Source organism: Osmerus eperlanus, unplaced genomic scaffold (assembly GCF_963692335.1).
Source record: "Osmerus eperlanus unplaced genomic scaffold, fOsmEpe2.1 SCAFFOLD_292, whole genome shotgun sequence".
Taxonomy (NCBI): domain Eukaryota; kingdom Metazoa; phylum Chordata; class Actinopteri; order Osmeriformes; family Osmeridae; genus Osmerus; species Osmerus eperlanus.
Genome location: NW_026911368.1, coordinates 12,229 through 21,899, shown reverse-complemented (window position 1 = coordinate 21,899; position 9,671 = coordinate 12,229). Strand labels below are relative to the sequence as shown.

The window sequence follows — 9,671 nt, the reverse complement described above, 5'->3', positions numbered from 1 at the left end:
TATTGTAGATATTGTATTGTCTATTTTCCTTTAAATGAAAGATACATAAGCTACAACTTAGAGGAAGTCCTCATATTAAACTGTTTACATATGAACATTAAAGTGAAATGGGACCATTTCATAGCATTTTATTGACTTTCACATTTCATTAATTAAAGCCTAATTTCCAAGGGAACTGTGGACCCACAGGGAGTGTTGGTCTTAAACCCGCTGTACATTTAGGAAGAAATTCTTAAAGACATCCCATATTCAAATAGTAGTCAATCATATTGCACATCAAGGACACACTTTTATGAAGTGGGTGGAAGTCATAATCAAGCAACTGGCATTCTATTTGAAAGGGTAAGCAATAAGCAATCATGTGGGAGGATGGTAGCAATAGAACAGTAATAAAAATCAGTATATCAGTCTGATGTCCTACACTTAAATGCACATCCTTCTCACCCCACACTCACAGCAGAACTTGGCCCAGTCCACAGGATACTTGGTCCCACATTCATGACAGAACTTGGTCTGCTGAGCTGAATCCACTTCACCACCACTTTTGGCATGATTCCTTGCAAAAGAGAGTCATAGTCAGGAACACCATCTACACCACAATCTACCACTAGCGGGCACCCAGAGCCAAATCAAGACATTTCCTCAGGAGGTTCTCATACGTACAGCCCAAGCATCAGATAGTGGGTCAATGAGCATTTGCATGGAATTATTGGATCAGTTCAAGCTGGCATAAAAAGTCACAAGCAATTAGCAAAACCAATACCTAGAATTGTAGCTATCTGCATCATAGACTTTCTTTCTATTCATTCCAACCCCAGATGATGTATTCTTCAAAGATCCTGGAGAAGTTCCTGTTCCAGATTTCATATTTAATCTAGGCATAAAACACATGGGAAATATAAGTAAAGCAATTAGGCATGAAATATGTCACAATAATAATAATAATAATAATAATATAATGCTTAATTTGCCGGTTTTGAGGTAAATGGGAAAAGATATCCCAAAATAACATTCAGAGCAATATGTACAGTATGAACACTGGGTTTAGTGTCTTGCAACAACAATAGACTATTTATACCCTCAATCATGTGAAGGCGACTTCTCATAGAACTAGCAGCTGTACTGATGGGGTCGAAAATTATTATTTACAATAGACTGACTGTTTAGCAGAACTCGCTACCAGTGTAACACTCGGCAGACACTTTTATCCAAAGCCATGTACAGTAAGTACAAACCAAAGGTCATCAAATCACTACAGAACATTAGATTAGGTACATTTCACATAAAGCATCAGTTATCCATAGCATAGATAAATAAGCCTCTCTCAGTAAGTAACCAATGGCCACCAGTAAATCTGTGACAGATAAGCATAATAGCCACAGAATGCACCAGCGGTCAGTCACTCCTCCAATAAAGAGAAGTGCACCATGAGCCTCACCCAGATGGAGGACTGGTAAGGCCAGCAGAGTTGGTGCGAGACTGTGAGCACCCGGAGGACACGCCTTTCACAGACCCAGCCGAGGGCGTTCTGCTGGAGGGAACCCCTGCGTACAGGCAAAAGAGGGAAGAAAAGGGGTTTTTGTTGGCCGTTCTCACATAGCGATTTCCATTTTAGCACACCAAAGTTACCTCACTTAGAGGATTTCTCATCAGGGTCTATTCTGTTTATGCTCAAAAGCATGCAGTGTTCGCCTGCAGGAAGCAGATTGGCAAAATCATACGGAACGTTTTTTCTAAGCACTAAGATGCAAGCCAGTCGCTCTGTCCATGAGTCAGTGAAACAGTGCATACTTCTCCCCAAACTCTTACGACCCTAGAACACAGAAATCCAGGCATGAGTGCAAACATAACTATTGTAAAGTAAAAATGAAATAACATCAACTTGCATCTCAGAATTTACTTTTCCAAAACGTAAAAGACTACCTAAAAGTAAAGAATCAAGAATAATTGAATAAAACCAATGAAACCATTCATTTGTTTTAGAACTGGTTGAGGGTTCTCTTTGATGGCTGCTCAAGACAAAAACTGGTAGAAACAAAATGGTGGAGGGATTTGCCGGATTGAGTCTTGGCTCCAGCAGCTTGTACCTGCAGCAGACTGCCCGGACAAGGAGCGCTGTGGCAAGCGGGAGGAGGAGGAGGGTGGCACGGAGGACACTGCGGGGGAACTGGTCTTCTTCACTGGGGGAGGCTTGTACTGTTGACACAGGAACACAAGCTGACAGACACTCAGGACACCCTGGGGCAAAGGGTGCTCCACAGCCACTACGGCACTCATCTCTGTAAGCGCCGGGCCTACCTGGGTCCTCACCGGAGGCTTCCCTTTGGTATCTCCTGAAAACTTTCCCTTGTTGGAGATGCGAGCTGCCTGCTCCTTACAGAACTTGATGTGCCTGTCTGCTGCGTTTTCACTGAAGCGCCTCTGACAGTAAGGACACTGGATGTAATCTGAACAGAAGCACAACACAGGATAACAGAACACTCAATATCGCCTTCCAACCCTCCAAAAGCATTACAATACAGTACACCACCCACCTTTTGCATAACCGAGCAAGGTACTTGAGAAGGTACTTAGAGTCACACTGCCAAACAAGAACACTTGCTTATCACAAAAATGTCCTATTAATATGTGACTAGAAATGTTGAACAGATAGTGATGTTTGTGTCGTCATGTTACCTGGGTCATAAGATGGGGGTGGGGGTGGGGGAAGAGGACCTCCATCTTTCATGACTTGAGTTATTCCCTTAGCAGCCCGGATGGTGGCGATGAAGTCTTCGTGCTTTCTGCGCCAGTTTGATTGCTTCTTAGGCGGTTCGGGCTGTTGGAATTCACACATTTACACAATGTAAAAACTTCAAACAAAGTGCAATCATGAACTCATCAGAATTCAGTCACAAGCAAGTTACATTACATTACATTATTGGCATTTGGCAGACGCTCTTATCCAGAGCGACGTACAACAAAGTGCATACCCATAACCAGGGATAAGTTCGCTGAAAGACCCTAGAGGTAAGTACAATTTCAACTGCTACCTGTACAACAAAGATAAGGACAAGGGCCATTTTTTTTTTTTTTTTTTTTTTTTTTTTTTTTGAACAAACAAACAAACAGAGCAAAAGTCACCAAAGTTAACTATCCAAACACTGCTTACCTAGCCAACTAAAATACTGATACACAAGTCACAGAGACAACAATTAAGGTTCACAGGGAGGTAGGGAGGGATGGGGAGAGGTGCTGTTTGAAGAGGTGTGTCTTCAGCTTGCGCTTGAAGGTGGGGAGGGATTCTATAGTTCTGACCTCAACGGGGAGTTCGTTCCACCACCGTGGAGCCAGAACAGACAGTAGTCGTGAGCGTGAGGTGGAGGTTCTGAGAGGGGGAGGTGCCAAGCGGCCTGTGGAGGCTGAACGAAGAGGTCTGGCAGGGGTGTAGGGTCTGATGATTTTTTGCAGATAAGCTGGGGAAGACCCTTTAACTGCTTGGAAGGCTAGCACCAATGTTTTGAATTTGATGCGAGCCATGACAGGCAGCCAGTGGAGGGAAGTAAGCAGGGGGGTGACGTGTGAGTATTTGGGAAGGTTGAAGACCAGACGAGCTGCTGCATTCTGGATGAGTTGGAGGGGTCTGATGGCAGACGCTGGGAGGCCAGCCAAGAGGGAATTGCAGTAGTCCAGGCGGGACAGAACCATCGCTTGGACCAGGAGCTGGGTCGAGTAGGGGGTGAGAAAGGGGCGGATTCTCCGTATGTTGTATAGGAAGAACCTGCAAGACCGGGTCACCGCCGCAATGTTTGACACACTGTTTGAAATCTTCATGCTTTCTGTGTCAGTTTGATCGCTTTTTTGGTCGTTCGGACTGTTGGAATTTACAAGTTTACACAATGTAAAAACACAGTGCTTTCATGGAGTCACAAACATGTTGACAAACTGTTTTATTCCTCAATTCCCAAAGTGGAAAGGTTAACACCATCCCATCAAATAACAGATGTACAAACTACAACTTATTTGATGCAATATAATGCACTGTCAATAGACTGGATTGATCATTATGAACTATGCAGAGGAGCCATCATTTCAAGTTACCATAATGTAAGTGCAATTCAAAATTTGGCAGTAACCTCAAATAATTGCCTGGCTACTAAAAGCCAAGCTGAAAACTGGTCATCATTTGCAGAAATAAAACTTACATGATCAAAATATTTGTAGTATGAAGTCACAATGAATATATGATTTTATGCTCAGAATAAATTATATTGGTGAAATGTTATTGGCTTCCAGAGCATCATACAAAAAATTTACTCAGCAGGAACTGGACGGTATGAGAACGATGGGAGTTTTTTTTAGCAGACATACAGTAGATGTACTGCATTCTGCGCCTGCTTAAAGTGGTGAGACACAGTACGCCTGCTTCCACCACGCATGCAGTTATACGACATAAACAAAAATCTTGCTGGAAGTAACGCATTTACTTCTGAAACTACAGAAGTAACGGAATCCATGTAAATACCTTTGGGGTTTAAACCAGGGCAGATTAAAGCATTAGGCTATATTCGTAACAACACAAGTGGAGTTGACCATGTCATGTCATTTGTTGCATTTAATTTAAGTGAAACCAATGAAACAAAATGAATAAAGTTTATTAGATTACCAGGATGGCAAGACATCCCATTGAAGTAGCAACTGTCCATTTCCCCACGGTTTGATATATTTCTGTGCTATAGAGACCACTGGGCAGAATGTAGCATGCTCAAAAAAGCGGCAATGAGAAGCGTCATTCATTTCATGCAAACTAATTTTATCTGGCAGGAACCTCTTACTTCCATTCACTGTAACCCTATGAAGTTAGTAAACAAGACTTCAGTGAAACAGCTTTGACAGTGTACAAGAGCAACATAATGCACTTTTTTATAACTGAAGATAAAAACAGTTAACAGTTCACACAATAACATATTTTACTCAGAAAAACAATTTCAGCACTTGTTTTTTTCAAAGAGCTTTTCTCAAAATTAGAGGCATTTATCTGTTTTATCATACCCCGTCCCAGGATTTTGCATACTTTCTTCAGCAGTAATAGACTGAATAGATAAGGGAATACCCTTATTCTCTTTATAGCTGTATGGAGCTGTATGAATCCTTTGGTAAAGCTGGCCCTATGTGCATTTTTTGAGTCTGGGTAATAAGTGAGAAACCAAGAAAATCATTTATTTATTTAGTGCGTGTAGGGCGGTTACAGCGATACTGAAATTGCTGCAATATTCCTTTGACACTGACAACAATTGACAGAAGTAGTAGAACATCAGTGTCATCCTGATTTACATACGGCACTGACCATCCTTTGTAATACTGTATTGCATCCTCTGTAAACTCCAGTTAGAGAAATTAGCAATTTGCTAGACAATACAGATGGCTACAGTTGTTTTACATATGAAGAGCAAGCCTGGCAATACAGGTTGGCTGACCATGCTGTCCAGCTTATATACTGGAATTGAATGTAACCGTGCCCCCTTCACTATAATGCATTTACAAAATTGCCAAGTTCCCAGCATGAGAGTTCATAGGAGAGTTCCAAAACAGTTTGTTGTAAAAATGCCTGCCTTTAACATGGGAGATTGAATGCAGTTTGTAAGGCCAGCACCATTCTTGAAAATGTAAAGCTTTAAAACCATTTCCAAACTAAAATGTAACACACACTAAATGTGTTTGTACTGCTTTTTCCACAAAGCCCTTTTTTTTTTCTTTTTTCTTTTTTTTTACATTACATGGCATTTAGCAGACGCTCTTATCCAGAGCGACGACAACGAAATGCAGATCAAACACAAGTACAAGTGCGAAGAGGATCTGAGAGGACAGTACAGTTCTGAGTCCTAGTGTAACCATACAGATATAATCGGAACCCTTGAAGAATACATCAACTTCCAAACTAGCATACAGAGTACAACAATATGACAGTTAATACAAAAAACAACAATACCTATACAACTATATAAGTGCCATTATATAAGTGCCATTACAGTCTATGGCATATATAAGGCTAATGTAACATTGTGATATCTATGTTTTGTTGAAAGACAGACAATTTACCTGGACCCCATTCCACAAGCTTAAACAAAAAAACTTGGGCTTGTCACACCTTTCATTTATATCCAATAGCATTTCATTGGAAGACTGAAAATACGACCTATAATACAATCTAATATAATTGAAAACAGTGGCTTTATAACTTTAATTTTTGATTGTTCATACTCCAGAGTGGTTTCATATGGTACATACTTTTATGTGAGTGGCTTCAGCTACAATCTCTCTAAAGCTACTGTCTACTAATCTTCCTAATACAGCAATAGTAGGCTGTCTGCTGATGGTACTACCTGGAATATGCTGAGTATGTACTGGAATGGCTGAAATTTAAGCGGTAGGCCTACATGTTCAACTACCAGGAGATACAGATCAGCTTCAGAAGATTAGCACAAAAGAGCCAAGCCCAGCAGAGCCAAAGGCATACTATGCAGGATTTTACCCTTGCTGTGGTCCTATGCTTACAAACAAAGAGCACTCCTGAATCCCACCCACTCAGTTCCATTTTTAGGTTTTATATCCATTTTGAGATACCTTTTCCAAGGTAAGATTTCTGCATAGCATGCCTTTAAGATGGCCAATGTTGGAAGCAGAGGATAGATGTGAGGTTTCTCACAAAGGTACTGTACCTTCGCTCAGTTTTATAGCAGTAGGACGTTAGCTTGAATGGCTGAAGCCACTAACAAAAGTGTAAAGGTGTCCCTGAAGGTCCCGTTGACTGAACCATACCTGTTTTACCACTTGGAATCCTTATCCAGCCTATTCCCCATTGTCTAGATCCACTACTTCCCATACAAACCCCCCTGGCCTGTACTGGTAGGCCGCAATCCTCCCATAATGACATTGTGAGTCCCATTAGGCCACATCAACCTTGAACTGGAACATGAAAGTACAGTTTCATGTATTAATATTTCCACAAATATTCCCATCACAGATCTTACATGTAGTCAGCCCATTTAAAGCTACACATTTAAACCTGCAGTTTGCTTCGAAACACAGATCAATATATGACCAACAACACTGGGTCAAAGTAAACACTGATAGGCTCGAAACACAGTTTACTGTAATCCCAGAATCCCAATTTTTTAAATATTACATATAACACCTTATATACTGTATACTGCATCAGCCGACATTCTATTGTCAGTTCATTGCATCTCACATAAACTAATTCAGAAACATTTCTGTAGATAAGTGAAAGTGTTTGCATGTCTATTGAAGTACAATATAATAAATCACTCAATGCGGGAAAAAAAAAATCATCTTTAACCAAATAATGTGACACAACAAAATACACAATAAAAGACACAGCAGCTCTGCACTTAATGAATGCTACAGACAGGACTGAATGTGTCCCGTTTTTCACACTGCCATGAATGGTCCTTGTGTCTGGCAGTAAATATGTTGCAGTATGCTTTCCGCTTACATAGTTCCGTTCCAACCTGAGGACAGCACAATCAGAGAAGAATATGCAGTTCTTTCGACCACACCAAAGACACATACATTACAGTAGGACTTCTGCCAGAGTACTCACAAACAAATACAAATAATTTATTCAACTTACTTTATCAGACTTGTAGGATGCACTGTGTAACTGCAATATAATTAGAGGTGGTTTCAGTGTATAAAATTTCATTTGGAAAAGAGAATGGGAGCAGCACAACTTGCATAAAGATATATTGACTGGCCAGCTGGACAGGTCAGAAGGAAATTCTATCAGTGTTTCGATGAGAAAATAGGCACAAGAAAAATAGGCACAATATCAGGTCTGGCTTGTTACCTTAGGTTTTATCGGCTTCACAGTGGAGATGTCCGTTCCTTCTGCCCTCTGTCTGCTGGAGTCAAAAACCCTCCTCCTTTTAGCAGCAGATTTCTGGCAAATGGGAACATGCTTCTTCTGCAAATAGAAGTTGAAATTCATCAAACAACCATGCTGAGAAACTGACATAAGCCACAGATATTAAGCAGACTATGTGTCCTGTTGCTATGTAATTAATCAGCTGAATGTTTGGAGATACAGTAATTCCTTCTACCATACCTACAAACAACTTGGGGGTGTTACGCATCTGTTAGATCATTTTCTTCCCACTGACAACAAGACTGGCAATAAATTGCATGCAAATAACACTGCTACAATTAAACACAATTAAAAAATTAAAGTTTACTGTAATCCCAGAATCCCAATTTTTTAAATATTACATATAACACCTTATATACTGTATACTGCATCAGCCGACATTCTATTGTCAGTTCATTGCATCTCACATAAACTAATTCAGAAACATTTCTGTAGATAAGTGAAAGTGTTTGCATGTCTATTGAAGTACAATATAATAAATCACTCAATGCGGGAAAAAAAAAATCATCTTTAACCAAATAATGTGACACAACAAAATACACAATAAAAGACACAGCAGCTCAAAGTTTTTGCACTACGCACAGTGGATTACAGTAGTTATACAGACACTGTTCTCTTAATAGCAAAACATATAATACTTACGAGTACACCAGAGTAAAAACTTCTCCCGCATATTTTGCAAGCAATTAGATCCTCACTTGGAGGTGGGGCTTCCATATCTGCATGTATTAGTACACAACATACAAAAAACACAATAACTTGCACCATATTAAATGGACACATTGGCTTGGATGGTGAACGTAATTCAATACGTTCAATACAATAGTCATCAAGTTAAAAGTCTGGATACTGCATGTAGGTTTCATTCTAACCTACTAACATTTCGTTGAATCTTTATCCAATGTGTAATAACAAAATTGTACATTTTATTTCCATGTCTGTAACGTTAGATTCACCGAAGTTGTGCATTGCGCGACAAAACCATTAGTAGTGATTCTGAATGGAGTAATGTTAACTTCACGTTAGTAATTCCCGTTTGAACAATGCATCCTAATAGGATAGACATTTCAAAAAGGGGACGGGGCTGAATTAAGCACAAACTAAAAAATAAAAATGTTTTAACAGGCATACAGTAGTTAACGGTAATAGTGCGGTAGGCTATTATTGCTAGCTGACGATAGCCATATATTTGTATATTTCCTGAATTTCGCTGTTATCTGGCTAAAAATAAAAAGCATTCAATTGTAGCTATCCATGTATGTAACATGCTTTGTTCATAAAACGACTTGCTCCCTATCAAGACACTTTTTTTCTACCTTTTCGACACATATGACAATAGAGGGTAAGACAGGAATGAGAACAGGGCGTCTCATTCTGCTGGGCTAGCTAGCGTTAGCCATCTGGGTAGCTAGCTTGAGACATCTGGCTAGCTACCAAACTATTTCCTTTCCGATACGTTCTACGTTTACTGTATACTAAATATAGCCATAGCCCTTTAGTAAATAATATATGCCTGGGAACGGTATCACCAGCTTACAATTAAGTGAAAACAGCATGCTAGCTTACCCACAAAAGCCTCCATCTTTCTGCCTTCCTTGGCTCTTGTCTACAGTTGATGCTGCTGTAGCAACTGCGCACAGACACCGCCTCACAACCCAATATCCAGAAATTCCATTGGCTATTCCTACTGCTTAGAGAAATATTGTGTTGTGGTTTTAACAGTAGATGGGCGTGGATGCGGCTG

The 9,671-nt window shown here is 40.2% G+C and overlaps 1 protein-coding gene across 1 annotated transcript; it reads right to left on the bottom strand.

The window, feature by feature from the left end:
• Positions 1–423: 423 nt before the first annotated feature.
• On the bottom strand, positions 424–8,644 carry LOC134015966 (zinc finger C2HC domain-containing protein 1A-like). The gene is made up of 9 exons (XM_062455442.1): positions 8,570–8,644; positions 7,850–7,966; positions 7,634–7,663; positions 2,677–2,818; positions 2,299–2,447; positions 2,088–2,196; positions 1,439–1,544; positions 764–874; positions 424–556 (listed from the first exon to the last, which is right to left on the bottom strand). Exons 1-9 carry the CDS (start codon positions 8,642–8,644, stop codon positions 424–426), a joined length of 972 nt encoding a protein of 323 aa, XP_062311426.1.
• Between the last annotated feature and the right edge of the window lie 1,027 nt (positions 8,645–9,671).